Below are 22,154 nucleotides of genomic sequence, written 5' to 3' on the forward strand. Positions count from 1 at the left end.
AGCAAAATGAATATAAAGGACAAAAGGAACCATATACATTCTATGACAAAGAACGCAAGAAGTCTTATCGGTAAGGTGGGTGAGCTTGAAGCTAGAATGTCTGATGAAAATTACGATGTAGTTGGAATAACGGAAACATGGCTTGATGATAAGTGCGATTGGGTGGTGAATTTACAGGGTTACAATCTCCTCAGGAGAGAGCGTGGGGAACCGAAAGTTAGTAAATTAGCTAGGTCTTATATTTCAAGCCTCCCCTGAAAACCGGGGTGGACCTACTTTCTGGGAAACACGGTACAAGTAGAAGGAAACCAATGTGGCTCGATAAAACTGTAAGGGAGGCAATAAACAAAAAAAAAAAAAAAGAAAGCATTTAAACTACTAAAGCAAGAAGGCAGCGAAGAAGTGCTAAAATCATACAGGGATAAAAACAAAATATGTAAAGAAAAGATCAAAATTGCTAAGGAGGAGGCGGAAAGACTGATCACCAAAGAGAGCAAAAATAACCCTAAACCATTCATCAATCACATTAACAGCAAAAGGACTTGCACTGAGAGAACTGGACCTTTAACAAATAATCCAAGAGAAAATCGATGTGAGAAAGGCAAATCTACTAAATTGTTTTTTTTCGAGTGTATTCAAGAACGAAAAAAAATTGGCACATGAGATGCAGGGGAATAAAATGAACCCCCTGCTAAACATTGCATACCCAATACAGGAGAAAGTGCAGAGCTGGTTAAAGAGGATTAAAAATCGATAACTCGCTTGGCCCAGATGGAATACACCCAAGGGTACTAAGAGAACTAAGTGATGTGATAGCTAGACCGCTATTTCTTATATTTAAGGACACTATCAAGACCGAGTTGTACCATTGGATTGCCAATGTGGTTCTAATATACAAAAAGGGGTCAAGAAAGGAGCCCGGTAACTACAGGCCGGTAAGTCTCACATCAATAACTGAAAAAAACTTGAGGGGTCTCTGAGAAATGCCACCCTAGAATACCTCAAGGAGAATGGAATAACTCCTCACCAGCACGGTTTCATGAGGGGGTCGATTACGTCAGACCAATTTGATCAGCTTCTACGATGAAGTAAGTTCTAGGCTGGACCTGGGAGAGGCTATTGATCTCGTATATCTGGATTTCTCTACAGCATTTGACACCGTGCTGCATAGTAGGCTGATATATAAAATGAGAAGCTCGGATTGGGCGAAAACGTGTGTATCTGGGTAAGGAAATGGCTCAGAGATAGAAAGCAAAGGGTGGTAATAAATGGTTCGTACTCTGATTGGGCCACCGTCGCCAGTGGGGGCCACAGGGTTCAGTATTAGGCCGCATTCTGTTCAATATATTTACCAACGACCTGATAGAGGGGCTGCACAGCAAAATATCAATATTTGCAGATGACACAAAATTATACAAGATAATTAATACAACGGAGGACAATGTGCGGCTACAAACGGACCTAGATAAGCTGGGGGCTTGGGCAGAAAAATGGCAAATGAAGTTCAATGTTGATAAATGTAAAGTTATGCACATGGGCAGGAGAAACGGATGTCACCAAAACACACTAAATGGGGTACTGCTAGGGAAAAGTGATATGGAAAAAGACCTGGGGGTACTAGTGGACTATAGACTAAACTGGAGTAATTAATGCCAGTCAGCTGCTGCAAAAGCTAATAAAGTCTTAGGGAGGGGCAGGGCATTAAAAGAGGCATAGGGGCGAGGGACGCAAACACTATATAAGGCACTTGTCAGGCCCCACATGGAATACTGCGCACAGTTCTGGACACCGGTGTTTAGGAAAGAGGTTGCAGTGCTTGAAGCGGTTCAAAGAAGGGCAACTAAACTAATAAACGAAATATAGACTGGGATTATTTACCCTGAAAGAAAGACGGCTAAGGGGCGACCAAATAACTATGTATAAGTACATGAGGGGACAATACAAGGATCTCTCCCAGGATCTGTTTATACCCAGGACTGCGACGGTAACAAGAGGGCATCCGCTACATCTAGAGGAAAGCAGGTTTCATCACCAACATAGAAAGGGATTCTTTACTGTAAGAGCAGTGAGACTGTGGAACTCTCTGCCTGAGGGTGCATTCGCACGTGCGCAGCGTATAATTACCGGAAAGAACGTTTTTTGCCGATCATGACCAGAGCTAGAAAGCGTATTATCGTTTGTTCCTACTTTGCAAACTATCTTTTCGGCCATTGAATATGCGTTGGCGCGTATTTCGGTCGTGTATGTTCCGTGTTTTTTTCGGGTTGCCGTTTTTACGCGCCGTAAAATCGCCCGTGCGAACGAATACATTCGAAACCAACGCCTCAGATGGTCACGTATATACGATTGGGTGCAATCCCTTTGCTTGTCCTGGATATAAGCAGATCATGGGAGAAATTCTCGTATTGTCCCCTAATGTAGCTATTTGGGGGGGGGGGGTTGAAAAAAAAAACCCCGTTTCGGCGCGGGACAACCCCTTTAAACCTATAGTCAACAACCGGTAGTACCGCCAGGTACTTCGTTTCTGAAGGAAATTGAAATACAGATCCGTTGATTTCAACGGGGTTTCGAAAAAACAGAAAGCAAAGGGCCCGGCGTCTGGTATTGTGGAGATAGGATGAACACCCACAGACCAGGCTCACAATGTGATGGGGCAGGAAACCCCATCATCAGCACAACGGGGAGGGCATGAGACCGAACCAGCGCCTAAAGTGGGAGGCACCGCAGGAGGAGACAGCCGTGCAAGAGGGCTGCAGAATAGCGGACAGTACATGGGAGCAGCGGCAAAACAGGACGAGGAGGCACGGCAAGGCATCGGCGGTCCCGCAGGCTTTCCGGACGTCTCACTGGCAGAGCAGTACAAAGCGCCCACCCTCCCTAACCTGAGTGGGGTTTACAGAGGCTTCCTGCTGCCGCCGCCACCCTATTCTCCTCTGTGCTGCCAGTGGCGGGATAGATGTGCGGCTCACCTTGCCCGTTGGGTCTCAGTTGCTGTGGTCTGTGGCTGCCGCAATTGACTCCGGCAAGTGAGTGTGGGCACTGAACAGCAGGGGAAACGGGAGAGCCAATCAGAAGCTAGGGGCTTGACAGGGGCAGTTAGCTCCACCAAAGCTAGGTCTGCCCATAGCTTTCGGTGTCGACAAGGTACAACAGTACCCCAGCGGCCATTCTGGCAGGTACAACAGTACCCCGGCGGCCATTCTGGCAGGTACAACAGTACCCCGGCGGCCATTCTGGCAGGTACAACAGTACCCCGGCGGCCATTCTGGCAGGTACAACAGTACCCCGGCGGCCATTCTGGCAGGTACAACAGTACCCCGGCGGCCATTCTGGCAGGTACAACAGTACCCCGGCGTCCATTCTGGCAGGTACAACAGTACCCCGGCGTCCATTCTGGCAGGTACAACAGTACCCCGGCGTCCATTCTGGCAGGTACAACAGTACCCCGGCGTCCATTCTGGCAGGTACAACAGTACCCCGGCGTCCATTCTGGCAGGTACAACAGTACCCCGGCGTCCATTCTGGCAGGTACAACAGTACCCCGGCGTCCATTCTGGCAGGTACAACAGTACCCCGGCGTCCATTCTGGCAGGTACAACAGTACCCCGGCGTCCATTCTGGCAGGTACAACAGTACCCCGGCGTCCATTCTGGCAGGTACAACAGTACCCCGGCGTCCATTCTGGCAGGTACAACAGTACCCCGGCGTCCATTCTGGCAGGTACAACAGTACCCCGGCGTCCATTCTGGCAGGTACAACAGTACCCCGGCGTCCATTCTGGCAGGTACAACAGTACCCCGGCGTCCATTCTGGCAGGTACAACAGTACCCCGGCGTCCATTCTGGCAGGTACAACAGTACCCCGGGGTCCATTCTGGCAGGTACAACAGTACCCCGGGGTCCATTCTGGCAGGTACAACAGTACCCCGGGGTCCATTCTGGCAGGTACAACAGTACCCCGGGGTCCATTCTGGCAGGTACAACAGTACCCCGGGGTCCATTCTGGCAGGTACAACAGTACCCCGGGGTCCATTCTGGCAGGTACAACAGTACCCCGGGGTCCATTCTGGCAGGTACAACAGTACCCCGGCGTCCATTCTGGCAGGTTTACGTTTCTTTATATGGAAAAAAAAAGGCTGCAGACTGCGCTATTTTTTTCATAAAAACAAAACAAAAAAAAAGGCTGATGGAACGGAAATCAGTGGGTGGAAAAACGGAGCCATTTTTTACAGTTTCTCTCCTTCAAAAAATGAAGCAGAGGGACGGATACAATCCCCCGCACGGGCATGGCATGTATGCGCATATCATACGACCAGGAACGTACATGCTGCCATCTTTCTTGTAATCTGTGTGAGCGACAATACGGAGCCTGCAGAATTGCAGCGCCTATAAAGGAAGGCATCCCTTGCAGGAATGGTGGCCCTCACCTTGCCCTTCAGGTCCAGCACGTAGACCGCGCTCGCCGACATCTTCCCACCGGTCACACAGCGCCTCAACGTACGCACTCGCCGTGGTTCTAGCGGGGCGCGCCGCTCGCCGGAAGCACCGCCGTCCACTTCCAAGATGGCGGTTCGGAAACGACGTGTGACGCCAAGCCGCTCCTCTACAAAGATGGCGGACACGGGCTTCCTGACTGAATAATTAACACTATGTCAGAAACGGACATTACTGTACGGCTCCAGCATCAGCCAGAATGTGCTTGGTAGAAAAGCGCGGATATAGCTTACGGGGCTGTGGGAAACTGGGGGAGGGAAGCTGGCGGCCGTGGGGGTCTGTTCGGGAGACTGAGGAGTTGTGGGGGGATACTGAGATGCTGGAGGCCGGGGGGCGGGTCTGTGGGGGAGATTGGGGAGCTGTATACCGAGGGGGTCTGTGGAGGGGACTAGAAAGCTGGGGGTCTGTGGGGACCAGGGTAAAGCTGGAGGCCGGGAAAGGGGGGCGTCTGTGGGGGAGATTGGGGAGCTGGAGGCTGGGGGGGGTCTCTGTGGAGGGGAAGGGGGTTCTGGCGGAGGGGAGACTGGGGAGTTGAAGGTCTGTGGGGAGTTGGGGGTCTGTGGGGGAGATTGGGGAGCTGGAGGCTGGGGGGGTCTCTGTGGAGGGGAAGGGGGTTCTGGCGGAGGGGAGACTGGGGAGTTGAAGGTCTGTGGGGAGTTGGGGGTCTGTGGGGGAGACTGGGGAACTGGAGGCCACGGGAGGGGGTGGGGACCCCTTTTTTACTTTTCTTATTTAGGACCTAATCAATGGTCGTGCCAAATTTCATGTTTGTCCAACACGAGGACACCAAGTACGTTACATAGGGGTGCCTATACTTTTGCACCTAGAATTGAATAATTGAGTTGTGACCCCTTTATTTTTCCTATTTAGGACCTAAAGAATGATCATCCCTTTTTTTCAGGTTTGCACGACATCGGTAAGTTAGAGAATTAGATCTGGTACGTTATACAGGGGTGCCAATAACTTTGCAATTAGCGTTGAATTCTCGTGTTGTGTTCATTTTACTTTTCCTATTTAGGACCTAAAGAGTGGTCGTGCAAATTTCATGCTTGTACAACATGGGGAAGTTAGAGAATTAGTGGCCAGTCAGTGAGGTCTTTCACCTTTTATTTATATATATATGCTCTTAATGCTGTTATGTTGAGCTTAAGAAAAATGGCCGCCTCCCGCAGTGATGCACAGACAAGATGGCCGCCTCCCGCAGTGATGCACAGACAAGATGGCCGCCTCCCGCAGTGATGCACAGACAAGATGGCCGCCTCCCGCAGTGATGCACAGACAAGATGGCCGCCTCCCGCAGTGATGCACAGACTAGATGGATGCTATTATTGTACCTTGTCACCACCCAGAGGCTAGGGGTTTCACTGGGCTTGGATGGAGGAACCCCACAGTCACACCCCTAGCTCTCGATTGGTTGAAGGCAGTAAGGTACTAGCAGCAGTGTGTGTATTGATTTTGTGCCCATGCTGGAGGTTTAGGGATTAGCTTTCCTGTTAGTTTTACATTATTAGCTGTAAATGCAGAAGCCTTTACAGCTATAAATGTAAGCCCAATAGGAAAACGAACCCCTTAACCCTCCAGCATGGGCACTACATCAAAGTACACGCTGCTGCTGGCCCTGCGCTCCCTGAGTGCTCCGTGCGCCCACTTTTTTTTTTGCATCCGTTGTGCCGGCTATTAGCTCCATGCTGGGCACCAATTGCCCCTGGCACTCACTTACGCGGCCTGCTGTCCCTCTGCCGGCAGTGCAGCACACGGTTTTTGCGTTCACCTCATGCTGTGTCAGAACGGCGCTTGGGGGATTCTACAGGCCACCACTCCCAGCCTCCCTGGTTTCCAACGGCGCCCCTGCCTCTGCTCCCAGGGTCGCCGCTGTGGGCGCTGTCTTCCTGCCGTCTCACAACGGCCGTAGCCAGTGTCCTCTGACACCTTTAGCTGTGTCCTCAGTGTTGCTCCCTGCCTCGCCGCTGTCCTACTGTGGGGATTACAAATGCCCCAGCCAATCACAAGCTGGGGGCCTTACTACTTTCTTAGACAGCTCGTACCTTGTCACCACCCCTAACTTCCGATGGTGACAAGGTACAATAATACCAATGGATGCTTCCCTAGTCCCACATAGACTATATGGTCACAGCTTCAATATTGAATTCTAAGCGTAAAAAAACTGAAAATTCACAATACATGAGAGAGTTCTCTTCTCAAAATCCATAAAGCTTGGGGAAATGATTTGCATACTGAGAAGACTCTACCTCACCTCTGTGCATGTACTGAGGAGAATTTACCTGAGCTTTGTGCATATACAGAGGAGACTCTAGCTCACGTCTTTGTGTGCGTACTGAGGAGACTCTAGCTCACGTCTTTGTGTGCGTACTGAGGAGACTCTAGCTCACCTCTGTGTATGTACTGAGGAGAATTTACCTGAGCTTTGTGCATATACAGAGGAGACTCTACCTCACGTCTTTGTGGGCGTACTGAGGAGGCTCTCTACCTCACGTCTTTGTGGCTGTACTGAGGAGACTCTACCTCTGGCTCACCTCTGTGCGGGCGCGCCGAGGAGACTCTGGCTCACCTCTGTGCGGGCGCGCCGAGGAGACTCTGGCTCACCTCTGTGCGGGCGCGCCGAGGAGACTCTGGCTCACCTCTGTGCGGGCGCGCCGAGGAGACTCTGGCTCACCTCTGTGCGGGCGCGCCGAGGAGACTCTGGCTCACCTCTGTGCGGGCGCGCCGAGGAGACTCTGGCTCACCTCTGTGCGGGCGCGCCGAGGAGACTCTGGCTCACCTCTGTGCGGGCGCGCCGAGGAGACTCTGGCTCACCTCTGTGCGGGCGCGCCGAGGAGACTCTGGCTCTCCTCTGTGCGGGCGCGCCGAGGAGACTCTGGCTCTCCTCTGTGCGGGCGCGCCGAGGAGACTCTGGCTCTCCTCTGTGCGGGCGCGTCGAGGAGACTCTGGCTCTCCTCTGTGCGGGCGCGCCGAAGAGACTCTGGCTCTCCTCTGTGCGGGCGCGTCGAGGAGACTCTGGCTCTCCTCTGTGCGGGCGCGCCGAAGAGACTCTGGCTCTCCTCTGTGCGGGCGCGCCGAGGAGACTCTGGCTCTCCTCTGTGCCGGCGCGCCGAGGAGACTCTGGCTCTCCTCTGTGCGGGCGCGCCGAGGAGACTCTGGCTCACCTCTGTGCGGGCGCGCCGAAGAGACTCTGGCTCTCCTCTGTGCGGGCGCGCCGAGGAGACTCTGGCTCTCCTCTGTGCCGGCGCGCCGAGGAGACTCTGGCTCTCCTCTGTGCGGGCGCGCCGAAGAGACTCTGGCTCTCCTCTGTGCGGGCGCGCCGAGGAGACTCTGGCTCTCCTCTGTGCCGGCGCGCCGAGGAGACTCTGGCTCTCCTCTGTGCGGGCGCGCCGAGGAGACTCTGGCTCACCTCTGTGTGGGCGCGCCGAGGAGACTCTGGCTCACCTCGGTGCGGGCGCGCCGAGGAGACTCTGGCTCACCTCGGTGCGGGCGCGCCGAGGAGACTCTGGCTCTCCTCGGTGCGGGCGCGCCGAGGAGACTCTGGCTCTCCTCGGTGCGGGCGCGCCGAGGAGACTCTGGCTCTCCTCGGTGCGGGCGCGCCGAGGAGACTCTGGCTCTCCTCGGTGCGGGCGCGCCGAGGAGACTCTGGCTCTCCTCGGTGCGGGCGCGCCGAGGAGACTCTGGCTCTCCTCGGTGCGGGCGCGCCGAGGAGACTCTGGCTCTCCTCGGTGCGGGCGCGCCGAGGAGACTCTGGCTCTCCTCGGTGCGGGCGCGCCGAGGAGACTCTGGCTCTCCTCGGTGCGGGCGCGCCGAGGAGACTCTGGCTCTCCTCGGTGCGGGCGCGCCGAGGAGACTCTGGCTCTCCTCGGTGCGGGCGCGCCGAGGAGACTCTGGCTCTCCTCGGTGCGGGCGCGCCGAGGAGACTCTGGCTCACCTCGGTGCGGGCGTACTGAAAGGCTGTAAAGTACATGAGGAAATGGCCATAGACCTGCAGGGATGGAGCATGCACCCTAAAGAAGGGACTTCAGCTGTAGTCTGGGGTTAAATTTGAGCAAAAAGGGGAGTTACCTTTAAGGGTAAACAGTGAGGAGAGTGTGGGGTGGCACATTCTGCAGAGGGACATCGGTACATGCAATCTGAGGAGAATCTAACGCTCCTCTCTGTGTTCCTCTAAAGCAACCACGACTTCATAAAATTTTCTATGCGAACAGGTAAACCTGTACCAAATAAACTCGGGCGAAGTCGATATATCAACTAATTTACAATAAAGCAGAGTCAGCGTTTGCAACACCTTGTCATTATGTGTAGCCTTTGTTGTCCTCTCCGAGCTCTTACCACACTTAATATTGCACCCACAGTATATTGAACAGCGCCAATTGTGCTAAAAATAGTCATGATAATTTTAAAAAAAACAAACAAAATAAATGGCAATAACATAAATACTATGGTATACTGATACTGTATATTCCGGCGTATAAGACGACCCCCCAACTGTCACCTTATACGCCGGGAATACAGCGGAGCAAAAAAAAAAAAATTATTCACCTCCCCCAGCGTTCTGCGGCGCTTCTGCAGGATGTCGCTCCCTCCTGGTCCCCGGCAGAGCATTGCTTTCTGAATGCTGGGCTTGAAATCCCCGCCTCCAGAAAGCTAATACTGTGATTAGCTAACACACGCCGTCAGCCAATCACAGCCATTCAATGACATCATTGAAAGCTGTGATTGGCTAAAACACACGTGGCTTCAGCCAATCACAGCCATTCAATGATGTAATTGAATGGCTGTGATTGGCTGACTGCGTGTGTTAGCCAATCGCAGTATTAGCTTTCTGGAGGCGGGGATTTCAAGCCCAGCATTCAGAAAGCAATGCTCTGCCGGGGACCAGGAGGGAGCGACATCCTGCAGCAGCGCCGCAGAACGCCGGGGGAGGTGAATAATTTTTTTTTTTTGACACTTTCATTTTTTTGTATTACCGGCGTATAAGACGACCCCCGACTTCAGAGCAGATTTTTGGGGGTTCAAAAGTCGTCTTATACGCCGGTATATACGGTAATACTAATGAAAGCATAATAAAAAAAACTAAAATAATGATAGTAATAATAGTAACACTAATGGCTAAAACTAAATTTTTATTGCCCCCCCCCCCCATATAGTCTTGTCGAGCTACATTGGTTTCCTTCTACTTGTAGTTCCTTTGTTTTTAAGGGTGCAGTCACACGAACGTATATCGGCTCGGTTTTCACGCCGAGCCGATATACGTTGTCCTCGTGTGCGGGGGGGATGGAAGAGCCAAGTGCAGGAACTGAGCTCCCGACCCCTCTCCGCCCCTCTGCACTATTTACAATGGGGAGAGGTGGGGTGGGGCTAATTCGTGTAACTTAGCCCCGCCCCTTCCCATTACAAATAGTGCAGAGGAGGCAGAGAGGGGGCGGGAGCTCAGTTCCTGCTCCTGGCTCTTCCATCCTCCCCCCCCCCCCCCCCCCTGCACACGAGGACAACGTATATCAGCTCGGCGTGAAAACCGAGCCGATATACGTTCGTGTGACTTCACCCTAAAGGGTATCAACTGCTCACATGAGATAATTAGGATGTACTGTTATTTCTGAGGATGTTGTCCCAATTAGTGTTACCGATAGCAGTTCTGAGCTGATCAAATTTTGATTTACTAAAGTTTAGGTCTTTTGTCGCTCCCTGATAAGCTGGAATGACAGCTGGAAATCAATGATATTGTGGTCACTATTTCCCAAGTGTCTCTCAGCCTCCACCCCCACTCTTCGGTCCCGTTTGTTAGTACTGAGTCCAGAGTGGCCCTCCCTCTAGTTGGTTCCCGCATAAGTTTGGTAAGGTAGTTATCTTTAATTGTTCTTAAGTACTTATCACCCTTGTGAGATTTGTAGGTTTCATCTTCCCAGGTTATATCCAGATAATTAAAGTCCCCCATAATAATTGCTTCATTGTTGTTTGACACCTCTTCTATTTGTCTCAATAATAAGATTTCAGTTTCTTCTGTTGCTTTTGGTGACCTATAGAAAACCCCTATCAGGATTTAGTTATTTTCTTTCCTCCTTGTAGTTCTACGCACAGAGATTAAACACGTTCATCTTCTACATCTATATCTTCTTGTAGCCTCAGCATTAAGTATGATAAAACTTAGACATACCCCTCCCCCTTTCTGTTCCCCCATCGTCTCTTCTGAAGAGATTGTAACCCTGTAAATTCACCGCCCAATCGCACTTATCATCAAGCCCTGTTTCCGTTATTCCCAATATATCGTAATTTTCATCAGTTATTCTCGCTTCACGCTCACCCACTTTACCAATCAGACTTCTTGCATTAATTGCCATACAATTTATACAGTTGTTTTTGTTCTTTATAGTCATTGTGCTACCAATGGTACTATTACCTGTTCTGTCAGTTCTAACTGTATTAACCCCATCCCCTGCTCAACCCCCATTCCCATTACTTGGTCCCAGGTCACTGTCTACCCCCCCCCCCCCCCCGTTTCTCTTTTTGCCCTCCTCCCCACTCCCTAGTTTAAACACTCCTCCAGTCTTCCAGCCATCCTCTCTCCCAGCGCAGCTGCACCCTCCCCATTAAGATGCAGCCCATCCCTACGGTAGAGCCTGTAGCTGACAGCAAAGTCAGCCCAGTTCTCCAGGAACCTAAACCCCTCCTTCTTACACCAACTCCGGAGCCACTTATTTACCTCCCTAAGATCCTGCTGCATTTCTAGTGTGGCTTGAGGTGCAGGTAGTATTTCCGAGAAAACTACCTTCCAGGTCCTCGCCCTAAGCTTGGATCCTATGTCCCTGAAATAGTTTTTGAGGGCCCTCCATTGACCTCTAATGTGTTCATTTGGTGCCAATGTGTACCATGACCGATGGATCTGCTTCACTTACACCTCGCTCACAGGCACTTACTGACAGGCACTTACACAAAATATTCTTATCAACCCTTGTCAGTAGTAGCAGTCTGCCGCTTCAGCAGCCGATGAAGTCGCCCTCAGGCTCAGCATCAGGACCTCTCCTGCGGCGATCACATTCTCTGGCCACCTGCCCGCTCATCTTCTTCTGCCTGCTGGATGGATCCTCCAGTGGCTCCCTCGGTCTCCTTGCGGCGTCTCCGGTGCTGCGCCGATGTCCCCTTACGCCCTGCTCCAGGCTCACTTCTGGCATCTGACGTCACTTCCGGGAACTTAGGTACAATGCCTGTGTGTAATGCATTATATTTGGAAACACGTTTAATGAAAAATGTTTGGTACTGTGAAGCAAAATCTGATTGTTTCCAGCAAGAGAAACCAAGTAATTTTGTAGATATAATACCTTTTTAAATTGCAAACAAAAATACATTATGTTATAGCGAGCTTTTAAACCAAAGCAGGGTTCTGCTTCAGGCTAAAATGAAATTGATCCAAAGAAGCATGCATATTTATACAGACATACTTATGAAAAGGCACAGACATGGATGTGATTAATTTGCACTTAAAAGAATACTACCACAAAAATACAAACATCTGTTGAAACACAAGTGGTTAATTTTAACAAAAAACCCTTATAAAACTACCCACACATGGCCGTGCGTGATATCAGGCCATGAAACTCATCACTTCCCATCACTTTTGGAAAGTAGCGATTCTCTGTCGCGGCCTTCAGTGGTGTCGGAGGATCTGCAAATGTTCCCCATTGTCTTCAATGGGAAACCTTGCATCGCACCTGCGTCTACATCATACGCCATGCAATGTGTTTTCCTGTCCCGTTGAAAACAATGGGTCATGCCTTCTGTGGAATGCAAAAGATAGGACATGCAGCGTCTTTTTTTTCCACTCTGCATAGCTCATATATATGACTCCATTCAAAACAATGAAGTTCATATTCATGTGAGATTTGCACAAATCTTAGTAGGGGGTTATACTTCTGAGATCTAGTCAAGTGAAAAAAAGGGTATTAATAATTATTTTTACCATTTACTTTGAAGCAGTGGGGTGTGATGTACAGAAGTCCCCTCCTAGCAGTAGTAACCGCAGATTTTAAGCGCTTGGCATCAGGTCCATATATTTATTCCACAGCAGACAGACCAACAGCAATAAGGCAACACATTTTGGCGTATACAGAATGCCTTTATGAAGCATATAAACCAGTTACAGAATGCATACATATATATATTCAGTACATAGCATACTTCAATCCGCCTATGAATTTGATCACGGAATTACGGCGGCAGAGGATGTTGGGTGCGCTTCTCACATCACTCTGTATAAAGGCGTTCTGTTTACACTGAAACTCGTTGCCATACGTTCAGTTATGTTCATTAGTGTTCAGTTAATGAATTATTTATATGTATACTAGCTGATATAGCCGGCTTCACCCGAGTTAATTTGGTACTGGTGTTTATCTGGTGTTCACACGGAAAATCCTATGAAGTCGTGGTTACTTTAGAGATACTGAGGAAAAACATATGTTCACCATTTTGCATAGTTCTCTGCGTTACCCAGGAAACACCACATGGAGGTAACCATGCAACGCTTCCTTTATATAAAATGACATCAGGAAGTGAGAGAATTAGATAACGTACATAAAATTTGGACACTAATTCTTTTGCGCTTAGAATTCAATAATCGAGTTGGGACCTATTAACTTTTCATATTTATGACACAATCAATGCTTGTGCCAAATTTCATGTTTCTATGACATTGGGAAGTGATTTGGATTATGTACGTACAATTTGGAAGCTAATTCTTTTGCGCATAGAATTGAATAATCGAGTTGGGACCCATTAGCTTTTCCTATTTATGACATAATCAATGCTTGTGCCAAATTTCCCGTTTCTATGACACCGGAAAGTGAGAAAATTACATTCCGCATGTAAAATTTGGACGCTAATTCTTTTGCGCATAGAATTGAATAATCGAGTTGGGACCCATTAGCTTTTCCTATTTATGACATAATCAATGCTCGTGCCACATTTCCCGTTTCTATGACACCGGAAAGTGAGAAAATTAGATTCCGTATGTAAAATTTGGACGCTAATTCTTTTGCGCATAGAATTGAATAATCGAGTTGGGACCCATTAGCTTTTCCTATTTATGACATAATCAATGCTTGTGCCAAATTTCCTGTTTCTATGACACTGGAAAGTAAAGAAATTACATTTCGCACGTAAAATTTCGACGCCAATTCTTTTGCGCTAGAATTGAATAATGGAGTTGGGACCTATTAACTTTTCCTATTTATGACATAATCAATGCTCGTGCCAAATTTCACGTTTCTATGACACCGGAAAGTGAGAAAATTACATTCTGCATGTAAAATTTGGACGCTAATTCTTTTGCGCATAGAATTAAAGGGGTTGTCCCGCGCCGAAACGGGTTTTTTTTTTTTTCAACCCCCCCCCCGTTCGGCGCGAGACAACCCCGATGCAGGGAGGTAAAGAAAGCTCACCGGAGCGCTTACCTGAATCCCCGCGCTCCGGTGACTTCTCTACTCACCGCTGAAGATGGCCTCTTCCTCCGTGGACCGCAGCTCTTCTGTGCGGTCCACTGCCGATTCCAGCCTCCTGATTGGCTGGAATCGGCACGTGACGGGGCGGAGCTACACGGAGCTACACGGAGCCCCATAGAAGACTGCAGAAGACCCGGACTGCGCAAGCGCGGCTAATTTGGCCATCGGAGGGCGAAAATTAGTCGGCACCATGGAGACGAGGACGCCAGCAACGGAACAGGTAAGTATAAAACTTTTTATAACTTCTGCATGGCTCATAATTAATGCACAATGTACATTACAAAGTGCATTATTATGGCCATGCAGAAGTGTACAGACCCACTTGCTGCCTCGGGACAACCCCTTTAAATAATCGAGTTGGGACCCATTAGCTTTTCCTTTTTATGGCATAATCAATGCTCCTGCCATATTTCACGTTTCTATGACATTGGGAAGTGAGAGATTTAGATTATGTACGTAAAATTTTGACGCCAATTCTTTTGCGCATAGAATTGAACAATCGAGTTGGGACCTATTAACTTTTCCTATTTATGACATAATCAATGCTCGTGCCAAATTTCCCGTTTCTATGACATTGGGAAGTGAGTGATTTAGATTATGTACGTTAAATTTTGATGCCAATTCTTTTGCGCTAGAATTGAATAATCGAGTTGGGACCCAATTTCTTTTCCTATTTTGGAGATAATCTATGCTTGCGCCAAATTTCATGTTTCTACGACATCGGGAAGTTGGAGAACTTTTGGCCAGTCAGTCAGTCAGTGAGGGCTTTCAGCTTTATATCTATACTAGCTGATATACCCGTCTTCGCCCGAGTTAATTTGGTACTGGTGTTTATCTGGTGTTCACACGGAAAATCTTATGAAGTCGTGGTTTCTTTAGAGATACCGGAAAAACATATGTTCACCATTTTGCATAGTTCTCTGCGTTACCCAGGAAACACCACGTGGAGGTAACCATGCGACGTTTCTTTCATATAAAATGACATCAGGAAGTGAGAGAATTAGATTACGTACATAAAATTTGGACACTAATTCTTTTGCGCTTAGAATTGAACAATCGAGTTGGGACCTATTAACTTTTCATATTTATGACACAATCAATGCTCGTGCCAAATTTCCCATTTCTAGGACACCGGAATGTGAGAGATTCAGATTATGTACGTAAAATTTGGCCGCTAATTCTTTTGCGCATAGAATTGAATAATGGATTTGGGACCCATTAGCTTTTCCTATTTATGACATAATCAATGCTCGTGCCAAATTTACAGTTTCTATGACACCGGAAAGTGAGAAAATTACATTCCGCACGTAAAATTTGGACACTAATTCTTTTGCGCATAGAATTGAATAATCGAGTTGGGACCCATTAGCTTTTCCTATTTATGACATAATCAATGCTCGTGCCAAATTTCATGTTTCTATGACACCAGAAAGTGAGAAAATTAGATTCCGTACGTAAAATTTGGACGCTGATTCTTTTGCGCATAGAATTGAATAATGGTGTTGGGACCCATTAGCTTTTCCTGTTTATGACATAATCAATGCTCGTGCCAAATTTCCCGTTTCTATGACACCGGAAAGTGAGAAAATTACATTCCGCACGTAAAATTTCGACGCCAATTCTTTTGCGCTAGAATTGAATAATGGAGTTGGGACCCAATTTCTTTTCCTATTTTGGAGATAATCTATGCTCGCGCCAAATTTCATGTTTCTACGACATCGGGAAGTTGGAGAACTTTTGGCCAGTCAGTCAGTCAGTCAGTGAGGGCTTTCAGCTTTATATATATAGATAGATGTAATTTTAGAGACAAAATGGGCATGGGATACACCGGATACCAATGGTTGGTGGCAATTACATAATTATATGAGCTTCCCCCATTTATGCTTCCCCTTTTCTCATTATGCAATACCTAGTAAGCACGTGTATGTATATGTTCTCTATGCCTCCAAAAGAATTTTGTTTTTTTATGAATTATTTTTTATATCATTTTTATAGAATAATTTTTTGGTAAATTAATGAATATTTGTGTTTCCTGAACTCCCCCCCCCCCCCCCCCCTTGATTACAACTTATAACAAAATGATCTCCTTTTAGCAGGTAGTAATTCTGGTTATTTGAACTGAGATTTTATTAGCTATAACTTAGGCCATTTCAAAATTGTTCCTGTAGTCTCAAAGTTCCTTAGCATCATTCTTAAAGAGTACCTGCACTTTCAGAAAACATTTGATATGAGTATGTGAGTTAGTTAGGCTCTTATGAATTTTAGGAAGATGGTAAAACAAAGGTAAAGGTGGTTATCGATAGTCAAAAAGAATGCTCACTCTTTTTCAGGATTCCCTGATGAAAGGAAGAGGGAAAAAAAAACGATTCATAAGCTGATTTATAATGAGACGTGGGAATATGTGGAAGTTTTTCATAAAAGTAATAATCTGTGTTACCCATCTATTTATCTACAAATTAGTTAATTCTCTGTAGGGCACTGCATAATGTTCTCATTGCCATTCAAATCTACTGTAATAGGCTATTTTGTGCTTCTATATGACTTAATTTAAACTTATCACAGGCAGCAGTCAGGTAACATAGTATGTAAGGCTGAATGAAGACAATGTCCATCTAGTCCAGCCTGTCTATCCTCCTGTGTTGATCCAGAGGAAGGCAAAAAACCCCAAGGGCAGAAGCCAATTTAGCCCTTCTGGGGAAAAAATTCCTTCCTGACTCCCTAATGGCAATCAGACTGTTCCCTGGATCAACCCCTAATAGTTCCTACCTGCCTGTATACCCGGATTGACAATTAACCTAAGGCTTGTATCCTATAATGTCCTTCCTCTCCAGAAAGACATCAAGTCCCCTTTTAAACTCCTCTATGGATTTTGCCATCACCACTTCCTCTGGCAGAGAGTTCCACAGTCTAACTGCTCTTACAGTAAAGAACCCCCTTCTGTGTTGGTGATGAAACCTACTTTCCTCTAATCGTAGCGGATGTCCTCTTGTTTCCGTCGTGGTCCTGGGTGTAAACAGATCTTGGTAGAGATCCTTGTATCGTCCCCTCATGTACTTATACATGGTTATTTGGTCGCCTCTTAGCCGTCTTTTTTCCAGGGTGAATAATCCTAATTTTGATAGCCTCTCTGGGTATTCCAGTCCCTTCATTCCATGTATTAGTTTAGTTGCCCTTCTTTGAATCCCCTCAAGCACTGTGACCATTCATGTTACTGTCTGTGGCATCATCTGCAGCTTTTAAATGTTCTTGACACTTTTTAACCTGCAATGGGCCAGAGAAAGACACCAGTATGGCATTGAAACACATAGCGAATAAACTTTGTACGCTTGTACGATTTGTACGCTTAAGGTCCATTTAGACACGATTATCGCTCAAGACATCTTTTCAGTGATAATCTTGTGTATATATACAGCAAGATGATGGCTCAAAATTTGCTCAAACGGCACTTTGTGACAGTTTTGAGCGTTCACTTTGCATAAGTGTGTATAAATGAAAGCTCATTCTGTATGCAGAAGACAAGTGGGACCGCTCTCTTCTGCATACAGCTGCTGTCTTCTCGGAGCACTCAGCTGCTATACACCTGAGCGGGGTATGTAGAAGACAAGCGGGGCTGCTTGTCCTCTGTATACAGCTGTTTTTTTTCCCTCAGAGCGCTCAGCTGGTATACAGCTGAGCACTCCGAGTGGAGTATACAAAAGACAGCTGGATCGCTGTATTCCTCATACTCCTGCTGTGTTCACGGAGTGCACCGCTGGTATACAGCAGAGCGCTCCAAGCGAGGTATGCAGACTCCGGCTGTGCTCTCAGAGCTGGATAGCAGCCAAAATAATAGTATCATCGGTATCTCGCTGAGAACTCAGCACGTGGCACTGATAAAGCTCATCGATGAACGACTTGTTAACGAAAACTGCATGATGTCCGTGCAGTTGGACCCAATGATTGATCGTTGGGTCTAAATGGGCCTTTACTTAAAAGTGAGGCATAATGGACTTTCAAATTGGGTACAATTTGGTAAATCAAATGTACTGAGACAGGCTTTTTCTCCGGGTTCTCCAATTTTTAGAATCTTGCATTTTTCTTCTTCTTTGTCTTTGTGTAATATATAGGTTTGCTTTATGTGGACTGGATACATTCATATTGATAAATATATTTTAAAAAAAGGGAGTGATGACCTCACCAACATGGGATCAGTCACCGGGCCTCTGAGCTCCGCCCTCATCAGAATACAGTAATGTCATCACAAGTCCTTCATCCCTGTGCAGATGATGGGCAGACTACATTCCCTACAAACCTCCGCGGCCTAAGTTGCTATGGAATAAGTCATGCCAGACTATTCTAATTTCCTTCTATGATAGAATCACTGACTGGGTTGATCAGGGTAATGTGGTGGAAATAGTATATCTTGACTTTGATAAAGCATTTGACTAGGATCTCATACCATACTTATTGGAAAAAAATGCCCAAATATGGGGTCTCTGCCTTCAACCCTGCTTTTTGCATGGAGCACAGCCAACGCAATCTTCCCACCCCCTGGATCCAGGGTTGGTGTCTCTCAGTTGTGGCATAACACTCGGAAGAAAAATATGTTTAGCAAATGGATAGAGGGGGGGGGGGAATATCTAAAGAAGAATATAATGCAGTCTGCAAACACTGTATTGGCAAGTGTCAGAAAAGCTCATATGGTGGGCTTATTTAGTGGGATAATTATAATTAGAGACGAGTGAACGTGCTCGGCCACGCCCCTTTTTCGCCCGAATACTGCGATTTTCGAGTACTTCCGTACTCGGGCAAAAAAATTCGGGGGTCGCCGTGGCGGCGCGGGGGGTTGGAGTGGGGAGTGGGGAGAGGGAGAGAGGGCTCCCCCCTGTTCCCTGCTGCTACCCCCCGCGCCGCCACGCCTCTCCCCGGCCCCCGGCGCACCCGAGTACTTTTCACCCGAGTAGTGAAGTACTCGAAAATCGCGGTGCTTGATTGCGAAATCGCCCTTACCGAGTACGTTCGCTCATCTCTAATTATAATGTGTTTTCCTTTGTAGTTCGGACGCCAGTGCCCTTGGGCACAATTTGTAGTATTGAGTAGTGAAGGTGCTGAATAAAACACAGTTGGATATTTTGCTTAACTTGTAAACACTATGTTATTGTTCAATAAGGCAAGGAGCTGAGGTAATTTTCTTCAACACATACAGTGAATAATAAATGAGATACTTGTTTCTAACACATTAATTTCCTGGGAGCTTACTCTGAATTTCTTTTCTCCATCTCTCTTCGTATGTGTATATCTTTATTTAATAGAATGTTGGAGTTGGAAGGGACCTCCAGGGTCATCTGGTCCAACCCCTTGCTCAGTATGGGATTCACTAAATCATCCCAGACAGATATTTGTCCAGCCTTTGTTTGAACACTTCCATTGAAGGAAAACTCACCACCTCCCGTAGTAACCTGTTCCACACATTGATCACCCTCACTGACAAAGTTTTTCCTAAAATGTAATTTGTGTCTCCTCCCTCTCATTTTCATCCCATTGCTTCTAGTCTTTCCTTGTGTAACTGAGAATAGGGCTGATCCCTCTGCACTGTGACAGCCCTTCAGATATTTGTAGACAGCTATTAAGTCTCCTCTCAGCCTTCTTTTTTGCAAGCTAAACATTCCAAGATCCTTTAGAACATGATTTACAGACCGCTCACCATCTTGGTAACTCTTCTGAACTTGTTCCAGTTTGTCTGTCTTTTTTTTTTTTTTTTTTTAAATCGGGGTGCCTAGAACTGGACATAGTATTCCAGATGAGGTCTGACTAAGGCAGAATAGAGGGGGATAATTACCTCACGTGATCTAGACTCTATGCTTCTTTTAAAACATCCCAGAATACTGTTTGCCTTTTTGGCTGCTGCATCACATTGTTGACTCATGTTCAGTTTTTTCACATGTGCTTATGCTTAGCCCAATTCCTCCCATTCTGTATGTGCTTTTTCCTTTTTCTTGCCCAGATGTAGGAATTTTCATTTCTCTTTGGTAAATACCATTCTGTAAGTCGCTGTCCACTGTTCAAGCTTTTCTAGATCTTTTTGAATACTCTTTCTCTCTTCACTAGTGTTAGCTATCCCTCCTACCTGTATGTAGTCAGAAAATGTATTCAGTTTCCCATCAATTTCCTCCTCCAGATCATTTTATAAAAATGTTGAACACCACTGGGCTTAGGACAGAGCCTTGTGATACCCCACTTGATACATTCTTCCACTTGAATGTGCAGCTACTTATGATCGCTCTTTGAGTATGATCAGTCAGCCAATTGTGAGTCCACCTAACAGTTGCCTTGTCAATCCCATATTTGGTCATTTTTATCCAAGTACGTGCATATATGCTGTTTAATAATTTCTTCAAAGATCTTTCCCAGTCTAGAAGTCAGGCTCACAGGCCTGTAATTTCCTGGCTCCACCTTTTTCCCTTTTTTGAAGATGGGGACAACAACTGCCCTTTTCCAATATTCTGGGACTTCTCTTTTTTTCCAGAAATATTCAAAAATTATGGCAAGTGGTTCAGCAATTACCTCCACTGCATCTTTTAGTACTCTAGGATGGAATTCATGTGGACCTTGAGACTGGAATTCATTCAAGCTAGCTATTTATGTATAATTGAGCATAGTGGCAGCATGAGCAGAAACTCGTTTCGGCCATATTAGGCCTTTTTCAAGCTAACTTAACCATACACATTTAAGCTAGCTAAGTGTTACCCTTACCATCTCTCTGCTTATAGATAGACTGCATTCTTTTATTACCCCAATAGCACAGAGAAGATCAGTTGATGTTCCATCTAGTTTCTGAGAGAAAAAAGGATACAAATTAGGAATTTAAAAGTTTGACCTTCTCAATATCTTTATTAACCAATTCACCATTTTTATTCTGTAAGCATTAGAGATGAGCGAGCACCAAAATGCTTGGGTGCTCGTTGCTCGAGTCGAACTTTTCGTAATGCTCGAGAGTTCGTTTCGAGTAACTAACTCCATTGAAGTCAATGGGGGACTCGAGCATTTTTGTATGGGGCTGATGCTCCACATAGCTGATGACTTGTCAAACGCCAAAAAACATCAGAAAATCATGGAAACACCACAGAAACGGATAGGGAAGGGCAGGGGCAGAATGCATGGCTGCATCTGAGGCTCCCAGGTCCCACTATTAAGCCAAAATGGGGGCAAGAGTCTGGTGTCACCCCACCTAAACGATTTACTTCGAACAAACCCTCATTAGCAAGGCACACGCGCTGGCACATCTTAGCTAAGCACCATACTACCTGCGACCATTGACAATCACTGCCTGCGGGTGACACCGCTGCCTCTTCTCCTGGGTGTAATCTCTGAACCCTCTTTTCAGCAATATGACTCTGACTTCCAGAGCATCACCTTTGCGTTTAACTTCTTAGCGGACTTTTGCAATACCACTTTTTTCTTCTGACACCACCTTCAGGGGGCGCTTCAAGGTTAGCGCTTCAGTCTCTTTCTTAATATTCTCCAACAGGATCTCCACTTCTACTGGTCGTTGGAACACACCTTTTGGCTTTTCCCGTATCAGGGTTCTCTTCTCAGCATCTGTCTTGGTGCTAATCCAGTCTTGCATTTCAGTACGCACCCGCTCGTTACACCTTTCTTTTGCGACTTTAGGGAATACCGACTTCCCCTCAGTAAGCCACTGTTCACACATCTTTTGTTTCTTCTCCCAGTTGGACACCAACTGACATTGGTAAACGAATGTCTTCTACTTCCTGCTGAAGACTCGCTGTAAACTTCTCAAGTTCATCATAGACCTCAGTTTGAAGACAAACAGCTGATTTATCACTTCCACCTCTTTTAGGATTTCACCGTTTTGCTCTTCAACCGTGACCCAGCATGCAGGGTTCTCATACAGTTTCTCTTCCATCTCTAATATCATTTTCAGGGTGTGTGTTAAAGTTAACACTTTGGTCTCTTTCATACAGACCTTTTCTTCAGCACGTTCACATTCAGTGACATATCTTGCAGACCTGATTTTCTCCTCTGTAAGCTGCTGTTCACATATTTGCTGTGTCTTTCTTAGTTTGGACACAAGCTCCTTTTGGAGACCAAGCTTCACAGAAGCACCTATCTCTTGCTGAAGATGTACTTTAACCTTCTCAAGCTTATCACAGGCGCAGCTATC

The 22,154-nt window shown here is 46.9% G+C and overlaps 1 protein-coding gene and 1 long non-coding RNA gene across 2 annotated transcripts in view; one reads left to right on the forward strand and one right to left on the reverse strand.

Annotated features, from left to right (window-relative positions):
- Window positions 1–4,563, reverse strand: part of AP1M1 (adaptor related protein complex 1 subunit mu 1) — a 51,795-nt gene extending 47,232 nt beyond the window's left edge. The window contains exon 1 of the mRNA XM_066604622.1: window positions 4,427–4,563. Coding sequence (XP_066460719.1) covers window positions 4,427–4,468 — 42 coding nt within the window. The 5' untranslated portion in view covers window positions 4,469–4,563. The remainder of the gene's footprint in view (window positions 1–4,426) is intronic.
- Window positions 4,564–5,336: 773 nt separating this feature from the next.
- The window catches only part of LOC136628592 (uncharacterized), a 35,266-nt gene continuing 18,448 nt past the window's right edge, over window positions 5,337–22,154 (forward strand). The window contains exon 1 of the long non-coding RNA XR_010792888.1: window positions 5,337–5,409. This is a non-coding gene — a long non-coding RNA (uncharacterized lncRNA). The remainder of the gene's footprint in view (window positions 5,410–22,154) is intronic.

This window comes from Eleutherodactylus coqui, chromosome 5 (assembly GCF_035609145.1).
Source record: "Eleutherodactylus coqui strain aEleCoq1 chromosome 5, aEleCoq1.hap1, whole genome shotgun sequence".
Lineage (NCBI taxonomy): Eukaryota > Metazoa > Chordata > Amphibia > Anura > Eleutherodactylidae > Eleutherodactylus > Eleutherodactylus coqui.